Raw genomic sequence first — 20289 nt, forward strand, 5'->3', positions numbered from 1 at the left:
GCTGTATGTACCTGTTGTATTTGAACATGTTCAATTCATTTTCAACCTCATTTGCATACTCTTTATCACCCATCAATTTAGAAGTAGATTATTTTACTTTCGACAGTTTACCAAAGTTAGACTTTCTTTCCTTTTTTAAAGTGTTTATTTATTTTATTACTGGGTTTACGCGAATATGTACACACACACACACATTCATGATATCAGCGCTGATCAACACGTACCTCAATCGTGTGTTGGCCGGCTTTGATGAATGCTGTCCCGGTGTTATGACGTTGGTGTCCCGCTAGCCCTGGAGCTCGCTCGGCAACGCCACACATTTGCCCACCTCACGTCCGTGGTCTCCAAACGAACACGTAAATCCACAATGTAACAGGTCCAGGTCCGCGTCCCACGTCGGGGAATCGAACCCCGGTCTTCCGCGTGGCAGTTTTTCGACCTAAATGTGCTGACTCAGTCCTTAACGAAGCAGTACTGGTCTGGTTGCTAATATGAAGGGTTTAGTTTTTAGAAAGTTCGGTAATGTTCCAATTATCTTGTTCAGGTTTATTTTCCTTCATATAACTTTAACTTTTAAAACATGGAACAAAAACAACAAACCGAATTTCTCACTACATCAAATCACAGACGGTACACAAGTCGAAAAACTTCCCTAATCAGCGACACCTGTGTTTAGGGTTCAATGGCATAACTTTTGACTCGAGGTCAACTGAGCCACACAGTAGATACAGCCCCCTAGTGGCACGGAGCAACATTACATGAACTAATACAAAATGAATATGGGGCATATATTGTTTTTTAATCATGGAAAAAAAGCTTCAAACTGAAAATAGTCGATTAATTAATGTAGTTATGGATTAATAATCAATTAATTGTTGCAGCTCTACTCAAAAATAGTATTTTTTTTTGTCATCCTGTTTGTTTCAAGTGTATTTAACTCAGTTTTTTTTCTTGAAACGAGAGGATTTGCCTTTTTTTTAAATAACAACCTTCTGACATTGTTTCCTCTGAGCTGTGACTCAAGACAAGACATTAGATATTTTGACGACGGTCTGGACATCCTCTTCTGACCTCTGACCTCAACAAGAGGTCTGATATTTTGAAGGTGTGGCTATTTCCTCTCCTTTGGACCATCCTCTAAACGACAGAGAGGACAGCGTGTGTGTGTGTGTGTGTGTGTGTGTGTGAAAGTCCCAGAGGAGCAGAAGCACCTGGCATCAATCACCAAATAACCGCGGCACGCCACGTGGAACTTTTTATGGCGTCTGCAGCTTCTCTTTTTCTCTGAGTCACATGACGAGCACTCACACATTCACACACACACACACAAGTGTTTATTTCTCCAGAATTTCTAAGAAGACAGGAACTGACAGAGTGTTTGCCCGTAGACCTTCAGCCTTTCTGTGTTTCAGCCACTAGAGTGCACACACACTCTGTGCACACACACACACACACAATGAGCAGGGAATAGAAAGAAGGTTAATTCTACAGGTGCTGCATAAATTAATACGTTTATAATTTAAATGTTTGCTCATTGTCTGATCTTAAAGGTGCAGTGTGTAAAAAGTCATGTCTCACCTCTGTCTTCACACATGTTTAGAGCCGATCTTGCTCCTGATGAAACTGGAGATAAATAATAATAGTAATAATAATAATAATAAACAGTTTACAACGAAGCTGAAATGCTGGGTCAGTGAACTCTGGGATGTCTCCAGAGGAATCTGATCGTGGCGTGTTTCTACATCTGTGATTAATCACACTGTGCTGCGGCGTCACGTGACTGGACCTGCTGAATCACAGCTCACACACACACACACACACACGATGGATCACTAATCTGATTTTTCTCCTCGTCTAATAAAATATGTGAGCTTGTATTGGAACGCTTGACGATGCGTGTGTTTTCAGTCCATCCCATAATATCACGGCGGGTTAATGTGAGGCACAGGAGTGCGTCAGGTATCAGATATCGCGCTGAAGTGTGGGGTCACGGCTGAGAATGGAGAGGGAAAAGTAGAAGAAGGAGTTTTATAAACTCTTTCCATTTGTACCTAGTGAGCCTGCTGGATTTCAACATCTCACTCCTGCCTTCCCTCCCCCAGCTCCCCTGCCCTCCCTCTCTCCCTCTCTGTGTCTCTCTGATGTCATTGTTTCCTGCCCAGTACACACTCAGGATTATAATGATTATATATTAATGCGTTTTTAATATGCGGGGCAGATATTCCACTTCACTTCATCCTGAACCAGCCTGGTCGTTCTCTGACCTCAGAGATTTGCTTCTTTTTAATCGACTCTTCTGCCAAAGAAAGTCGTGTTTAAGAAGCAACAGAGTATTATAGTATAATACAAGTATTTTGTGTATAGTACGCAGATGTTTGAGATCTAATTCAGCCCAAATCCTACGAGGAAATAAAGTGATATCATTGTTTTCATTTGAGTTGTGTCTGTACACACGTCTGTCTGTCTGTCTGTGGGGGTTCAGGCCCAGCCAGCTCCCCTCTCTCTCTGTGTGTGTGTGTGTGTGTGTGTTAATCTTTGCCAAATGAAAAGGCCTCTGCCTGACCTTACTGTAGTCTGGATTATCTCGTGCATTCTTCGCAGACTCGCTCACATCCGTCACATCTTTCATGAACTCACATTCTCCACAGTCTGTTTTCCACTCGCTGGAATTTAATTTACTGTCAAAGTCGGAGAGAATCGACTCAACCGCTTTACCAGGTGTGTATTTTTCAGTGTGTGTGTGTCTCTCTGGATAAGGAACCTCTCGTGGAAGAGGGAGGCGGAGAAACTCGCTGCCTTTTTTTATTCTCAGTTTAATTTTCTTTCCTTTACAGAAATGACGATGAATCAGAGAATCTGCACATGTAATATCTGGTTTAATAACATGTTTATCACTAAAAAATCTCTTCAAGAATAATTCACTAAATTCCAAAAATGTATGTTTTAATTTCCTCTTTCGATAAATGCCGTTTGGTTTTTGTTAACTCACACAAGAAGAATCCCAGTCCTCCCCCTTCATCCTGTCTCCCCTCCTCCCCCTCCCCCTCCCCCTCCTCTTGTGGAATTCACTCATCTCTCTCTCTCTGCTCTGCTCACTGGTGAATCTGCAGGGGTGAGGAATTCAACAGGAGCCGGAGTTTTAATACGCGAGGTCCAGGCCTCCCTCACCTGCCCTCACCTGCCCTCCCCCATCACAGCCTCGCCCCTCCCCTGTCTGATCCCTGCACCTGTTGTGACTCGTCAGTCAGGTGAAGGGAATCCTCCGGCCTTAAGCTGTTGTTTCAGCTGACCAAAGCTGCAGGGCAATTAGGAGTTAGAGCGTCTATTCATTGGACTGGATTGCAGCTCTTCTCTCTCTCTCTCTCTCCCTCCCTCCCTCCCTGTTTCTACCCCCCTCCTACTCTACTCCATCTCTACTGAGCTCAGTCTGACTCTGAGGAGGCGTGTGGAGCTGCAGAGATTTCCAAGCTGGACTAAAAGTGTGGATACCTACATATTTATGTTATAAATCTTCTGGAGGAAAAGAAACAAGGATTGTGCAGCTGGACGAGCGTCAGGTATGAAGAGCCAGACTGTGGTTGTGTGTGTGGCTCTGCTGGCCCTGTGCTGCCTGCTCCTACCCAGAGGAGGAGAGAGCGCCGGGGGAATCCTGTCTCTGCAGCAGCCTGAGAGCAGCCGGCGGCTGGAGGACGAGCCGCCGGAGCCCGACCGCTCGCTGGAGGATCCAGAGAGCGAGCGAGGACTTGCAGGAGACCCACGTCCACTGGAGATCAACATCATCAGGGCCAGGAGAGACACAGAGGCAGCTGTGAGTGCAGGTGAGGACATAAAAAAAGACACAGATCTGACGTGTGTAGTGTGTAGCAGTGCGGTTTTAAAACTTAAATATGACACGCAACTACATGATATTCCACAATAAGTGGACTAAATTGTTTCAGTGTCAGTTTTCCTGTGACTCAGGTGCAGGAATCGTAGGAAAGTCCAGAGCGAGCGGAAATAAACGTGTTTTCAATCAAACAGAGGACGCAAAATCCAGAACACATTAACGTATGCAACGAGTCAGCGTCACTCACGCAGCCTTAGAATGATCAATAAACAGAGGGAATACAACATATGCAAATTAGTAATAATATGAATGTTTACTTATGTTCTTTTGAATTCCCACTTGTTTATTTATGTAATATTATTACATAAATAAATTCAAATAAACATAAAATCCATTCATTTTACAAAAGACAAAGTAACAAAACCACACACACACACACACACACACACACACGACAGCTCAGGACAGACACCTCTCCACAGGGAGGACAGAAGAGGACACTGAGTGGACACTGAGAGGACACTGTGGGGGCCGTCTTGCACAGACAGACAGATTTTTATGACACTGAGCTTTTCCAGCACCACTAAAAAGCTGTAATTCTGATTCATGCTGACTCTGTTAAAGGCTGGATTCTTATGACTAAACATCACATGTAAGACACATCAGTCCAGAGTGTCTCTGACCCGAGTCTCACTGATGATAAAGTGTCTCTGAGTCTCACTGATGATAAAGTGTCTCTGAGTCTCACTGATGATAAAGTGTCTCTGAGTCTCACTGATGATAAAGTGTCTCTGAGTCTCACTGATGATAAAGTGTCTCTGAGTCTCATTGATGATAAAGTGTCTCTGAGTCTCACTGATGATAAAGTGTCTCTGAGTCTCACTGATGATAAAGTGTCTCTGAGTCTCACTGATGATAAAGTGTCTCTGAGTCTCACTGATGATAAAGTGTCTCTGAGTCTCACTGATGATAAAGTGTCTCTGAGTCTCACTGATGATAAAGTGTCTCTGAGTCTCACTGATAATAAAGTGTCTCTGAGTCTCACTGATGATAAAGTGTCTCTGAGTCTCACTGATGATAAAGTGTCTCTGAGTCTCACTGATGATAAAGTGTCTCTGAGTCTCACTGATGATAAAGTGTCTCTGAGTCTCACTGATAATAAAGTGTCTCTGAGTCTCACTGATGATAAAGTGTCTCTGAGTCTCACTGATGATAAAGTGTCTCTGAGTCTCACTGATGATAAAGTGTCTCTGTGTCTCACTGATGATAAAGTGTCTCTGAGTCTCACTGATGATAAAGTGTCTCTGAGTCTCATTGATGATAAAGTGTCTCTGAGTCTCACTGATGATAAAGTGTCTCTGAGTCTCATTGATGATAAAGTGTCTCTGAGTCTCATTGATGATAAAGTGTCTCTGAGTCTCACTGATGATAAAGTCTCACTGAGGTGAGAGTGATGTATTCATTGTGTATGTGGACAGATCTGAGACTGTGGTTCATGGAGCGCAGCTCATGGAAAAGAGAGAGACGTGTTTTCCTTTAAAGGGCCTCAGGACTCGAGACAACCTCAGAAGGAAATACTGATGGATCTCAAGCAACCGCTAAACTGCATCCGGCTCTGTCTGGAGCCTTTTTCCTGGCCGTGTTTTTAACATTTCAGAGAAGAAATCATTGCATAATTCTCATTATTCAGAAATGATGCACACAGAAACACAGAGCAGAGTTTTTGTTTGATATCTATCAGTGATTTAAGATTTAGTCTCATAACGAACATTAAAACTTTGGTAATGATAATTCTACATCCTACAGTCACACAGTTACATCCTTTTAAATGTCTCCTCACTCGCTCACGCCCTCATTTCTTGCTACAACACTGCTGCCTCACACCGTTGCCACTGACAAAGTCATGACAACAAAGCTTTACCACCTTCTGATTTTCCATGGTACAGTTCTGGCACGGCTCGACACGTTTTGGTATCGTTGTCATTACTGTAGCTCCTCCTCTGTGTGGGCGGAGTCATCACAGCATGGCTGTGTGAAACTTGCGTGACATGTTTTTTTCTCCGCGACACAAACACACAAACTAGTGACTTGTAAAGTAGTTGTTTTGGGTAAAAGTGAATCATTAAAAAGATTGTATTCACAGAATGGTTCAGTACTTGAGACTCTGTCTGACCCTAAACTGAAATACCACTGAACGTGGTCATGATCGCCGGCTTTCAGCAGTGCTGTCGCTAAATACAGCAGACTCCTCTCTACTCTCAATTTGGAACTTGAAGTAGATTTTGGAACTATAAGTGGATTCTGGAATTTTAAGTAGATTTTGGAACTGTAAGTAGATTTTGGAACTATAAGTGGATTCTGGAATTTTAAGTAGATTTTGGAACTGTAAGTAGATTTTGGAACTATAAGTACAATTTGGAACTATAAGTAGATTTAAGTAGATTTTGGAACTATAAATAGAATTTGGAACTATAAGTTGAATTTGGAATTATTAGTAGATTTTGGAACTATAAGCTATAAGTAGAATTTGGAATTATAAGTAGATTTTGGAACTATAAGTAGATTTGGAACTATAAGTAGATTTTGGAACTATAAATAGAATTTGGAACTATAAGTACATTTTGGAACTATAAGTACATTTTGGAACTATAAGTAGAATTTGGAATTATAAGTACATTTTGGAACTATAAGTAGAATTTGGAACTATAAGTAGAATTTGGAACTATAAGTAGATTTTGGAACTATAGATAGAATTTGGAACTATAAGTAGATTTTGGAACTATAAGTAGAATTTGGAACTATTTTGGAACTATAAGCAGATTTTGGAACTTTAAGTAGATTTTGGAACTATAAATAGAATTTGGAACTATAAGTAGATTTTGGAACTATAAGTAGAATTTGGAACTATTTTGGAACTATAAGCAGATTTTGGAACTTTAAGTAGATTTTGGAACTATAAATAGAATTTGGAACTATAAGTAGAATTTGGAATTATAAGTAGATGTTGGAACTATAAGTAGAACTTTAAGTAGATGTTGGAACTTTAATTAGATATTAGATCTAGTCTAACAGAGTCTAACATGTTTAAACTGTTATTCAATGGTTTCCTTGGGCTCATTCGTGCACAGGGGTTTCTCTGTTTTTTGTTTAATGTGCTGCTGAAGGATAACTAACTATTACGTCTGTCACCTCCACAACATTCTCTCTCACTCTGTGTTTAGATCCAATGTCGCTGCACACATGAACTCATTTTATGTCACCCGAGACAGAGGCAACAGCAACATTGCTCTAGTAAAGCGAGACAGCTGCAAACACAAGGGAGTGAATTTTACTGCTCATTGAACTGTTGGGATGGGATCAATGCATCTTGTCCCCACTCGCCCCTGCACTCCTGCTGTATACACACAAACGCTCCCTCAGTGATGTCGCACTCACTGTAGCTTTAATGAAGAGTACGTACTTGATTTGTAAAATTGATTTCTCCGTGATTCCAGGTCATGTGGGCAGAGTGAGGAGAGAACCAGAGGAAGGCAAGAAGAAGAAGGACAAGAAGAAAAATAAGAACAAAGAACCAAAGGACCCCAGCGCCACCAAGAAGCCAAAAACTGACAAGAAGGGAAAGAAGAAGGACAAGAAGAAAACCACAACTCTACCACCAACCACAACAGGTGAGGACAGGACAGGACACACCAGTCCAGACATTCTTGGACTTGAATGAATGACCTTGACCTTGACCTCTGTCTGTTGCCACCAGTGATTCCGACTGAACCGCCCACTGAACCGGAGGCGTACACAGATTACCCGTACCTCGATCCCGGTGAGTGGCACACACTTTAAACGCGGTGGTGCACGTGGTTAGCACTGTTGCCTCGCAGCATGTGGGTTGCTGGTTCACAAAAACATGCAGAGGTTGATTGGAATGTGAATGAGTGAACAATTGTTGGACGGTGTGCGGGCTCTGTGAGTGACCGCTCACCTGTCCCAGTTGTGACCACGCCTTTCACCACCATGTCAGCTTCTCCATGTGGATGGACGAATGAATGAATGAATTAACAGCTAATCAAGGCAAAGCAGGAAGAATTTAAAGGGCAACTCCACCAATTTAACATGTGTCATTTGGTTTACGGTGTCAGGGAGGAGCCCCCTGTTTGGTTACTTGAAATTTCATTTATTGCCTCTAGTGATGCAATACTCAGTCAATAAAACCATTGAGCTGTTCTTCCTGCCTAGATTGTGAAAGTCCCGTAGCTCTCTGGTACAGGAGGTCACGTTGGCTGTTGTAACGACAGCCACATCCCGCTGAAATCCCAAAGTGTTGTGAAATGGAGGTTAACAAAGAATCATACAAAGCATTTTTTGTGTTCTTTCATGTTAGCGTGCACATCACACGTTAGTCTTTCCATCTGTTTCTCTTTCAGACCAGGATTACTGGAAACCGGACGATGACTACTGGGAGGCTGAGCCCACAGCGTCCAGGCCTCAGCCCGAGAGTCCCATCACAGATTCTCCATATGACTACTGGCAGCCAGAGGAGCCAGAGCCAGCTGCTCCTGTAACAGATCCCTACGATGACGACTGGAAACCAGACGGGAAAGAGCCTTCCACACCAACACCTGACATCTACGACGACTACTGGAAACCAGACGGGAAAGAGCCTTCCACACCAACACCCGACATCTACGACGACTACTGGAAACCAGACGGGAAAGAACCGTCCACACCAACACCCGACATCTACGACGACTACTGGAAACCAGACGGGAAAGAGCCGTCCACCCCAATACCCGACATCTACGACGACTACTGGAAACCAGATGAAACGGGACCAGATACCACTGTGGTCGATAACTATGACAACTGGAAAGAGGAGGACCCAACAGATCCTCCCCCTGAAGTTGACGTGAAGGTCGGGACAGATGACACCGATTACTGGGACGCCAAATGTACGTGTGAACCCTTTGTTTACCCTGCCGTGTTTGGATTAAGTGACAGTAAATGAGACTTAGAGCAGCAACAACATCGAAAGACCAAACTCATGTTTCTGAAGACTGATTCTGATTCCTATCATTTCTCCATATTAACCTTTTACACAACAAAAGAAGCCTCCCAACTAGAAGAGGCACAAACTTCACTCAGTTTACCCACAAAACAAATTACAGAATTATACCGTCCGTGGGACTTAACCTACACCCAGAGAAAACTTCACAACATTTCTAAAACATAACCTACTTTGATTTAAGTTTTTAAGTATTTAAGAATGTGGGAAACCCTTTGAGTTGTATTTTGATGACAGGACAGTTTTACCGAAGTCCTGTGGTGACACAAGCGGATCAAACCTCAGTCACAGTTACTCAACTTAACTAATTTTTCCACCGGGCTCATGACGCGAGAAACACCAACAAGTCTCATTACTGTGTGTTTCCAGCACGCTGCTCTCCACCTCCACTCTTTCCACTGATTCATGCACACCGGCCCGTCATCGCGTCCTGTTTCTCCGTGTGTGTCCGACAACAAATAATGCCTCTGTTTGACTTTCAGACGAGCATCCATTCCCTGACGGCAAAGAGGTCGACCCTGACATTACCATCGAGACTCTACCAGGTAACCGCCGTCTCTTTAACGACGGTCAGAAGTCGCGGTTCATACCTCACTCTGAGGCCGGAGCAGTAATCCAGCCAGTAACAGGAATAACAAGAGTCAGTCAAACAACGGGAGTGTGTGGGTTTAACTGGTTCCACACACACACTCAACAAAACCTTCCAAAGTTTTACTGCGGAGTGGAAAGAGAAAAAAAAACAAAAACACAACCCTTTCATCAGCTCACAACTGTGTTATGATTCTGTTAAATGTGAATTAAAGCGTCGGCGACTTAATGACATGGTGGGCGACAGTGTGGCATCCAAACAGAGAGCTACTTGTTGTGGTGGAATAAATCTGGGGCTGCGCTAACCTGTAAAATGTTGCAGATTAAACTGTGACATCCCATAAAAATCGCACTTTAACTGAAGTCATTTAACTTTTTTTATGTGTGTGTGCACAGAGGAGCCAACGGCCACTCCTCCGTACGAAGGGGCGTGGTACGACGATTACGATGAATATGGAATGAGTACGTACACACATACACACATTTGACACTTTTTTTATTGTTTATGGTGATGAAAAGAAAAACCCAGAGTTACATGAATACGCAGCGGTTTATTTTCTGATTTTCCTCAGGGAAAAAAGACGACGAGACGGACGAAAAATGGGTGGAGAGAGAGCGGGAGAGAGGGAAGAAGGAGCGGGAGAGGGAAGAGAGGGGTAAGGGAAGCCAGATGTTTCTCCTTGCATAACGAAACACCACACTCTGCACAGTCACGCCAGATCAAATCCACCGCTGCAGTTGTGCAAAAACAAAGCACATGACCTTTGACCTCGGCCCTCTCTTGGATCACACGTCTGCGTGTGTGCGTAAGCGAACGCAGATGTCATTATTTCGGGAACAACCGGGGCCTGTGAGAGGTGGACACATCTCCTGTGAGTTAGTGAGCGGACGCTGATCCACGCGGGGGATCAGGGAAAGAGTGCAGTCATGGAGGATTGTAAAGGGAGTGTCTGCTGATGGTTGAGGGGGTGGAGCCTGGAGCGGATGATATAGAACTCGTAGGTGTCGGAAGGGCACTTCCTGTGTGCGGATCACTGAGATCTGGCCTCGATCTTGGACCATAAGTTTGAACCCTCATCAGTCTCAGTGTGTGTGTGTGTGTGCAGTTGTTGACTTCCAGCATGTTTTACATTCTCTCAGCCAGTGAAACGACTTCACGGTGTCAGAATGTGAATGAAGACAGTGATGGATGGCAGTGAACGCTGTGTGTGAGTCAGCGTGATCTGACTCTCATCACAGGAATCACAACATCTGCTTTGTTTTTAAACCACACCCCAGATTTCCAGGTTCTTCATCGTGGGTACTTGGCAAAAAAAAAATCAAGAATATCATTTCTGGAGAGGAAATATTCAGCCGCTGTATTTTTTTTCTGACTTCTGCCAGAGAGAGCACAGAAGCTGAAGGAAGCCGAGGAGCGCGCCAGGACCAGACCACGTGTCTACAAAGAGCCAAAGAGTAAGAGCCAAAATGTCTGCTGACATCTTTGCACGACCTTTACTCGTACGCACAATTGTCATTACGTGTGATTTACTCTGTGTGTGTGTGTGTGTACATGGCAGAATGTCCTCCTCTGGGAATGGAGTCGCACAGGATCGAGCCAGACCAGCTCTCAGCCTCGTCCATGGCTCAGTATCACTTTGCTCCTCAGAGGGCTCGTCTCAACATGCAGGTACGTATGAAGGCGAGCTAAGAACACCCAAAATCATCCGACGCTACAGACAATAACCCGTGCCTCTGTGGCTCTCAGGGCTCCGACGACGAGGACGACATGAGAGGCGGAGCCTGGTGTGCAAACTCCGAGGACAAAATCCACTGGTTTGAGATCGACGCTCGCAGAGAGACGGAGTTCACTGGAGTCATCACACAGGGCCGAGAATCCTTCAACGAGTAAGACACGGTTACAGACAAAATCCAGGGATTTACTTTAACTGCAAATCCGACATTCAACACGCGTGTCATCCTGTGCAGGAGCGACTACGTCACATCCTACTTCTTGGCGTTCAGCAACGACAGCCGAGAATGGACCACCATCCACGACGGATACGCAGACTGGGTGAGTTCCGCTCCTCTGGAGGCTGCGTACGACGTCTGGTATATCTTTTAACCCTGACTCACTCTCCGCACGTCTAACGCCCTCTTGTCCAGTTGTTCTTTGGAAATAACGACAAGGACACTCCCGTGATGAACCAGCTGGCGGAGTCTGTGCTGGCCCGTTACATACGGATCATCCCTCAGAGCTGGAACGGCTCTCTGTGCATGAGGCTGGAGGTCCTGGGCTGCCCACTGCCTGGTGAGCATCGCACATAAGACACAGCGACCCACACACACACACACTGAATGATCTGTTGTTATTTTCTGCCTCACAGATCCAAATGATGCCAAGTACAGGCTAAATGAAGTGACTCCAGTGGATTACTTGGAATTCAAGCACCACAGCTACTCTGAGATGATCACAGTGAGTAATGACTCCCTTTATAAAAGAATAAAACTGAATAACCAAATAAACATTGGTCTTCTTTAACCCACTTTGATATTAAAGCCTCTGCAGTTGGATATTGTTTCCACCAGAGGGCAACACGGTCATTAACGGTCAGTAACACGACGACTGTTTTCCATCCTCTCACAGCTTATGAAGTCGGTGAATGAAGAGTGTCCCAACATCACCAACATCTACAGCCTGGGACGCAGCTCCAAGGGTCAGGAAATCATGGCCATCGTCATCTCTGGCAACCCCACAGAGCACGAAATAGGTGAGAATGTGTTGACACGCGACCATAAAACAGGCAGATTAGTGAGAACTCATTATTTTTACAATCTAGCAACAAAAAAAAAAAGCCAGGTGTTGTCTCACCGTCTGTTCCACTTATTGTTTAAAATGAAATCTCGGTGGTGTCGGCTCCTGGATCCACCCACGGCTCCAGGAAATCCTAATAAACACCAGGTGGAAGTTAGAGGATTAGGGCTAAGAGACGACAGCTGAAGTCCACCTGTGTTTGTCTGTCTGCACAGGCGAGCCGGAATTCCGCTTCACGGCGGGTCTCCACGGGAACGAGGCGATCGGTCGGGAGATGCTTCTGCTTCTCATGCAGTACCTGTGCAAAGAGTACAAGGACCGGAATCCCAGGGTCCAGCGACTGGTGGAGGGAATCCGCATCCACCTCGTGCCCTCCCTCAACCCTGATGGACAAACGGAGGCCTTCGAAGCGGTCAGCGACGAGAAACTCGGGTTGTGAGCTCACGAAAGAAAACAGGAACGTGCTCTTTATACACAGTCTTCCTCACTTTGCAGGGATCGGAGCTGAGCAGCTGGACCACTGGACACTTTACAGACGACGGCTTTGACATCTTCCAGAACTTCCCCGACCTCAACAGCGTCCTGTGGGACGCTGAGGATAAGGGCATGGTCCCCAAACTCACCCCCAACCATCATGTACCCATTCCAGAACACTACGAGAGCAACAGCTCGGTAAGGAGCGTGAGGAGGAGGAGGAGGTGCTGCTCAATGGATGTTTGGGCCTCTCTGTAAAAACCAGAGATGGTTTGTGTCGCGTCGTGTTTGTGTAACGCTCACACCAGCCCCGTCTGAGTAAACATGAAGTAAATAACACACACACACAAGGTCAATCCCAATCTTCCTGTCATTGCTCCAGATTGCCGTGGAAACCAGGGCTGTAATCTCCTGGATGAAAAGCCATCCATTTGTGTTGGGTGCGAACTTCCAGGGCGGGGAGACAATTGTGGCCTATCCTTATGACAGCTTACGTCCCAACAAACCTGCAAGGAGCCAGGAAGCCCGCAGTCGCAAGAAGAGACAGTACGTCTGAACCCTCTGCTCTGCTCGTGATCCCCTGGTTCACACACGTTTATGTTCAGGTACAATCTTCCATAGTTCAACTACAATCCTTTCTTTCAGGTATGAGGACGAGGGATTTGACGCGACAGAGTGGGGGCAGGGTTACCACGAGGAGCCAGAGGAGGACTGGAGAGGCAGGGGGTACTCAGAGCCAGAGGAGGAGTGGAGGGGTCACGGCCACGACCCCGGTTACGACCGAGGGTACGAGCACGGCTACGACCGCAGTTACGACCGCGGTCATGAAGGTTACGACCGCGGTCACGAAAGTTACGGCCACGATCGCACAGGTTACGACCACGATCGCACAGGTTACGGCCACGATCGCACAGGTTATGACCACGGTCACAACGCAGGTTACGACCACGGTCAAAACGCAGGGTACGACCACGGTCAAAACGCAGGGTACGACCACGGTCAAAACGCAGGGTACGACCACGGTCACAACGCAGGTTACGACCACGGTCACAGAGAGGAAGAGGAGGACGACAGAGGAAGAAGCGCGGGTTACCAGTACGCCGAGCCTGAGGATGAACCTCGGGTGATCGCGGACGAGTCTCTCTTCAGGTGGCTGGCCGTCTCCTACGCCTCCACACACCTGACCATGACGCACAGCTACCACGGCTCCTGCCACGGAGACACGGCGGCGGGGACGCACGGCATCGTGAACCGGGCCAAGTGGAAGCCAGTGACGGGCAGTAAGTGGAGGCCTCTGAATCCTCTGACTGTCTAGTTTACAACACACCCTGGTGGATAATGTGGGCACTGCATGCTCTGGTTAATGTCGACGTTTCTTCCAGGTATGAACGACTTCAGCTACCTGCACACCAACTGTTTAGAGTTATCCATATTCCTGGGCTGCGACAAGTTCCCTCATCAGAGTGAGCTGGCGTATGAATGGGAGAAAAACAGAGAGGCCATGCTCATCTTCATGGAGCAGGTGAGTGACTTTAAAAACGGGGTTTCTCACTCCTGGTCCTACTAAATGGGTCGTTATCAGGCTTCAGCATTTGAATCAGGTGTATTAGAGCAGGGAAACATCTAAAACATGCAGGACAGTGGCTCCAGGACCAGGAGCGAGAAACCCTGCTTTAAAACATCGCACTTTTAAAACATCACAAAAGGAGTCTTGTGTTCTCCTGAAGTCAAAGTTCTCGATGATGTGGTCACTCCTCACTTTTCCACCCTCAGGTACATCGTGGCATCAGGGGCATCGTCAAGGACCAGCAGGGGAACTCCATCGCAAACGCCACCGTGTCCGTGGAGGGCGTCAACCATGACGTCACCACAGGTGAACGACTCTCCCGTGGACTCTGTTCCAGCATCTCGTCGCCTTTTAAGCGGGCGTTTTTAAATGACATCGGAACCTTTTTTGTCGTCTCTGTGAAACTGTAGCTCCGACAGGCGACTACTGGAGGCTCCTGAACCCGGGCGAGTATCGCGTGACGGCTCGGGCCGAGGGTTTCTCCCCGGTGACTAAGCTCTGCGTGGTGGGTTACCAGTCAGGAGCGACCACCTGCAGCTTCAACCTGGCCAAGTCCAACTGGGACCGTATTAAGCAGGTAAGTCATTGTCATCCTGAACAAACCACTGCCTTCGATTATTAATCGATTACTAAATGAATCGGCAACTATTTTGATAATCGAATAATCGGTTTGAAGCTTTTTTTCATGACTAAAACAAGATTTCCGATGTTTAAGATGCAACCTAATTGTGTCGTGTCGTGCCGAGGCGAGTACAGCCGGTGGAAATATGCTATAAATGTCATTTCTTCCTTTCCCTGCAGATCATGGCCCTGCATGGCAACAAACCCATTCGACTCAGCTACAGTAACAACAAAGTTCACTATCCCGCCACTGGAAACGGCAACAGGCGCGTGGTCGTCAACAACAACGCACTTTCACCAAACTCGCGGGTCGGCGCAGAAAGACGGCGGCGTCTCAGGATAGCCCGACTCCGTCGCCTCCGTCAGCAGAGGTTAATGAAGCAAAGACTGACCACGACAGCGTTGCCCCCGACGACAACAACAACAGCGGCAGCACCCACAACAGTGCCCACGACGGCAGAGGTCACCACACCCTGGTACGACTCGTGGCTCATAGATGAGGGACAGTCCTCGACGCCCGGCGGCTTCACAGACTCCATTCTGGATTACAACTACGAGTTTAAGATCGATGACTATTAAAGCAAACACAGACGACCACTTCCTGTAAACAGACGTTTACTTGCAGTTCTTATCGTCTTATTGTACTTTAAACACAGGTTATCGAAGAATCGAGAGAGAAATCCTGTCTTTGTAGGACGTTGTTTGTATAAAAAAATACTGTATCTATTGAAACAATGCAACGTAGATCCTGATCATTAACGGTTTCATTTTCACACAGAATTTTCCTGACGCAATATTCAGTTTTTGGTTGTTGTTTTTTTAATAAAAGAGTGTTTATTGTGGACGCACATTAAAGAAGGTAAGAGTGGGATTATTTAGACTGTTTTAACAGTGATGAACAGTCGCTGAGGGTAACAGAGTTATTTTTCAAATAAAGGCTTGTTGGTACAAAATGTCCTCATTTTTCAGCACTTTTGTGAATACTGGTTTATCGTCTATATACAAAAGCAATGTCACGAAGCAACTGGCCACATTTTCACTGAATTGTAGGCAGCAACAAAGATTGCAGTGAGCGGTCACGGGTGTGGAGTAATGTCGGACAGTGTGCGTGACGACCTTCAGTGACTGATGTTCATCTCGCTTTCTTCATCGTCTTCAGCGGAGAAGGCCGAGAAGCGGACGGGCTCGCACTCAAGAGTGCGTAAGTTGACCAGACACGCTGTCTGAGTGCTGCTGAACTCTGGGACTGTAACCAACAGAACTTCTTGGCCGTCGGCACCTGACGGGACCAGGAGAACACACACACACACACAAACACAAGTGTAAAACAGTGGAGCGCAAAGAAGGAGAATATTCACACATCACGCACTGACCTCTGACGAGCTTGGACCCAAACGTCGGGGCGCTGCCGCTGAAGTAAACATGAGGACACTCTTCCAGGATGAAAGGGTCTTTTTGGTAAAACGGGTAACAGCCTGACACAGAACGCAACAAAGAAATCGGTGAGAAGGTTCGCGTTCTATTCTACACAATCTTGTCTAACTCACCGAGCGTGTCGGGCGCAGTCGGGGCGAGGTGTCTGAGCCGTAACGTTTCCTCCAGTATTTCCAGGTGACTCTCCATGCTGCTGTACCTCTGAATGTCAGCGACGTTCTGACCAGATGTGCCGAGGAACCTTTGTGGAAACAAAAAAAACGCACTTATTTTTACCTTATTCTCACTTAGCGGAGGATAAAAAGAACAAATGTGTGGTGGAACTCACCGCACGCCGTCAATGTCGGCCTGATATGGATTGGACGCGAGGTGCAGCGTGGGATAAACTGACGACAGGGGGAACATGCAGCGGTGTAGGGCCTGCTGTGGGAGCGTGTAGTTGGTCGGGTCATACTGACCCGGCATTACATCCACTGGAACGGACTCCTGCGACAACACGTGGCAGGGGAATGGAGAGAGCGGTAAGTTTTACTCACAACCACCCGGAATTAAGAGCAAGCAAATAAACGGACATGACACGTGATCGCTACAGCAACAACACTTTACAACAGAGTTATGTGTGTGTGTGTGTGTGATGGTAATATGAAGCTACAAATAGTAATAATTCAATACAATAATGGGAAACCCTGAACACTTTACTCAGATCTTTATTTAACGGCACAACCACAGGATTTCATATATTTTGCAGCAATTTAAGTGCAATTCAATCATCAAAAGATGAGTGACAATATTATCTGTTCATACACTAGAGCTGAAACAATTCATTGATTCATCGATTATTAATGGGTTACTAAATGAATCGACAACTATTTTGATAATCGATTCATCAATTTGAAGCTTTTTTCCTGATTAAAATAAGATTTCCAAGTATTTTCTTCATTTCTTTGCTCTGGATAACAAAGAAATAATTTTGGTTTGTGGACAAAACAAGACATTTGAGGACATCATCATTTCCAGGTGTGACGAACGCCGATCAACATTCTTTAAGGTTTTCTGATATTTTATGGACCAAACGATTCATCGATGATGAAAATAATCGCTAGTTGCAGCTCTACTCACCACCAGCTGACGCAGCAGCTCATCCAGCAGACGAATGGCCTCCACACTCCCGGCCTGAGTCTTCTTGGTGAGATATTTTGGCTGGAAAATAAATGAAACATCACTGCATCTCATTTCCACAACCGTGTCTGTTCGCTTCTTTAGCAGAGCAATAACATTGTGGTTTCAGTGAAATAACAAATGATTCTGGTCACCTTGGTCGATGCATCCTTGTCCTGGGTGCTTTGGCTCAAGAGGTTTCCGGCCAGTAGGACCCTGGAAATAGTCGCCGCCCCGCTCTGCTCCCCCTGGTCTCCGAGCTGACCCGTTACCATGTCAACCAGCAGCTGTAGCCCCAACATGCTGTCGGCCCGAGTACTACCAAGACCAAGTCCTGAGGCCAGGAGCACAAACCTGAACCAAGAGACGTGAGCATTGATCACAGAGGACTGGGTTTCTGTGTGTCTGTGTCTGTGTGTGTGTGTGTGTACCTGTCTGAGCTGAGTGCAGCTCTTGCAGTCTGCAAAGGGAGATCCGCTGTGCAGAAGTCCTCAACGGTGAACTTCCCATCATTCTTTTCAGCTCCATATATAGCAATAATACTACCTAAGATAGAAAACACACACACACAACGCCACGACATTCAAGAGGTCTGCAAGTTATCTGCTCATCGTGTGACACCTGGGGGGGGGGAAACCTGACCTGTGACACATCGGTCTCTGTCTATTTTCCCCTCAAGTTTAATCCTCTGGAGTTCGTCCTCTAAGATCAGCTCGTCTGCTTCACTGATGTACTTCACTCGTGTGGGCTGTGGCAGCAGGTTGTGCTGAGGAAAAACAAGGAAACATGTATGATTTCACCTATGAGGTCAAAGTGAGCCACGTTCACAGTCCAGGCAAAGGGCAGACCGTCTAAACTGTTAATCGCAAGTGATTAAAACCAGATTTGAATGTGTTTCCCACTAGAGCTGAAACAATTAATCGATTACTAAATGAATGGACAACTATTTTGATAATCGATTCATCGGTTTGAAGATTTTTTCATGATTAAAACGAGATTTCCGATTGTCTAAGCTTCTTAACTGTGAAGATTTTCTTCATTTCTTTGCTCTGGATAACAAAGAAATCATTAAAAGTCAATCATTTTGGTTTGTGGACAAAACCACACATTTGAGAACATCATCATTTCCAGGTTTGACAAACACCGATCGTTCTGATATTTTATGGACCAAACGATTCATCGAGAAAATAATCGACAGATTAATCAATTATGAAAACAGTCGTTAGTTGCAGCTCTAGTACCCACATTTGTGATGTGACTTTCCAACTTAGATGCAGACAAAAATAGAGATCCATCATCTTGCTTTCCAAACATTCACCCCAACAATTAGCCGTGCAAAACGTATCTGTTGCACAAAAAAGTCCACTGACTTATTTTGCAGCATGAGTGAAGACTTCCAGTACCCGTGTCGTGAAAAAGGCCGACACTGCACACGTCTACCTACCTCCTCGCTGATTTCTTTCAGAATCGATGGCTGCAAGTCCATACGCTTGAACAAGGTGCCCACAATGCAACACTGCTCCCCGGTCTGGAGATCACACAGCTTCCTCACGAGCACATCGCATCCTGACACAGAAAAAAGGGGGGTGAGGAAAACACAGAAGAACATAAACACCTCTCAGATAAAAGTAAAATGCGCTAAACTTACCCCACTTCTGCTGGGCTCTCTCCGACAGCAGCGGCCTCATCTGCATGAGTCTCGCTGCGTAAATGTGAGCGTACTGACGACTGAAGCTTCTGTCCCCGACCGTGTAGAGCTGGGAGCAGGGACTGAAGGACAGAGACGTCCTCTCGAAAACTGGCCCCTGGTCCTCGGAGGCAGGACGGCAGAGCAGAGAAGAGCCCTGCTTCTGGACGCTCAGGTCAGAGAACATGGCTGCGCTGACAAGCAAAGACAATAGCACAAATGAGAATGAACCACACAAGTAGGTTTCGTCCACACACTGAAATCTTTTCTATCAATCAGTTACAGAGAGTCCAGACATTTTTGACTTTATGTAGTTTAATACTACTATGTGTGTGTTAACTTTCTTCTTTCTTGTCATTTTAATAAAAGTGTGAATGAATGAATGAATGAATGAACATATAGAGAATTCACAGTAGATTAGAATAGAATAGAATAGAAATACTTTATTCATCCCCAAGGGGAAATTGTTTTAACATAGCAGCAATTATGTTTTACTGACAAAACATTTGAAAATCAAAAAAATGCAAACGTTTCACACAAACATGTTTCACTAAGAGCATAATCACAACTGTAAAAGGATGAACACGTGAATAAATGGATGGCCAGCCAAATTTAAGCACGTATAAGCACATTATAGAATGATATTATGGGATTGTGCTGCTGTTTATTGACCAGTCATAGTATTTAAGACTATTTTAATATGTAAGACATATGCATGTTGCAGTGACAGATTGTTCTTGTGAGCTGACCGTGTTTTAAATCAAGTTTGATGATGAATAAATGGACATAAACAGGTCGACATGTTAGCAAACGCAGCGTTTTAGCCTGACGGTTTGTGTGCTACTAAAAACCCGCTAACAGTAACTGCTAAAAAACAACAACAACAACGGTACAGTCCTTACCTTTGACCTTTGTATGTGTCAGTTTAATCCTTCGCTGTCAACTCTGACCTTAGACCAAACTCTCAGTTATATATTGTGACTGTATTCTAAACGAACGAGTGAAACAATTCCCGCGAAATCAGCCGCTGGAGTCGCAGTTTTTTCAACGCGTTCGCGTAGTCTCGCGAGATGAAGCGGCTCGA

The 20289-nt window shown here is 45.5% G+C and overlaps 2 protein-coding genes across 5 annotated transcripts; one reads left to right on the top strand and one right to left on the bottom strand.

Annotated features, from left to right (window-relative positions):
• Window positions 1–3110: 3110 nt before the first annotated feature.
• aebp1b (AE binding protein 1b) lies at window positions 3111–15883 on the top strand. 3 transcript variants are annotated; one of them, XM_058635972.1, is made up of 23 exons: window positions 3111–3818; window positions 7321–7494; window positions 7581–7643; window positions 8245–8769; window positions 9365–9427; window positions 9867–9932; window positions 10043–10126; window positions 10854–10925; window positions 11030–11139; window positions 11218–11357; window positions 11439–11523; window positions 11616–11760; window positions 11837–11925; window positions 12097–12220; window positions 12480–12676; window positions 12760–12936; window positions 13121–13284; window positions 13384–13610; window positions 13677–14018; window positions 14121–14260; window positions 14512–14611; window positions 14716–14882; window positions 15107–15883. In XM_058635972.1, the coding sequence occupies exons 1-23, from the start codon at window positions 3560–3562 to the stop codon at window positions 15503–15505; spliced, it is 3912 nt and encodes a 1303-aa protein (XP_058491955.1). In that variant the 5' UTR covers window positions 3111–3559; the 3' UTR covers window positions 15506–15883. The 3 variants fall into 3 exon arrangements, with proteins under 3 accessions (XP_058491955.1, XP_058491956.1, XP_058491954.1); XM_058635973.1 differs by having other exon boundaries at window positions 13749–14018; XM_058635971.1 differs by having other exon boundaries at window positions 13384–14018.
• On the bottom strand, window positions 15723–20267 carry pold2 (polymerase (DNA directed), delta 2, regulatory subunit). 2 transcript variants are annotated; one of them, XM_058635976.1, is made up of 11 exons: window positions 20108–20267; window positions 19167–19394; window positions 18963–19084; window positions 18161–18284; window positions 17950–18064; window positions 17674–17872; window positions 17480–17560; window positions 16689–16846; window positions 16474–16601; window positions 16300–16401; window positions 15723–16205 (listed from the first exon to the last, which is right to left on the bottom strand). In XM_058635976.1, the coding sequence occupies exons 2-11, from the start codon at window positions 19390–19392 to the stop codon at window positions 16045–16047; spliced, it is 1416 nt and encodes a 471-aa protein (XP_058491959.1). In that variant the 5' UTR covers window positions 19393–19394; window positions 20108–20267; the 3' UTR covers window positions 15723–16044. The 2 variants fall into 2 exon arrangements, with proteins under 2 accessions (XP_058491959.1, XP_058491958.1); XM_058635975.1 differs by having other exon boundaries at window positions 19167–19399; window positions 20108–20266.
• Between the last annotated feature and the right edge of the window lie 22 nt (window positions 20268–20289).

This window comes from Solea solea, chromosome 8 (genome assembly GCF_958295425.1).
Source record: "Solea solea chromosome 8, fSolSol10.1, whole genome shotgun sequence".
NCBI lineage: Eukaryota > Metazoa > Chordata > Actinopteri > Pleuronectiformes > Soleidae > Solea > Solea solea.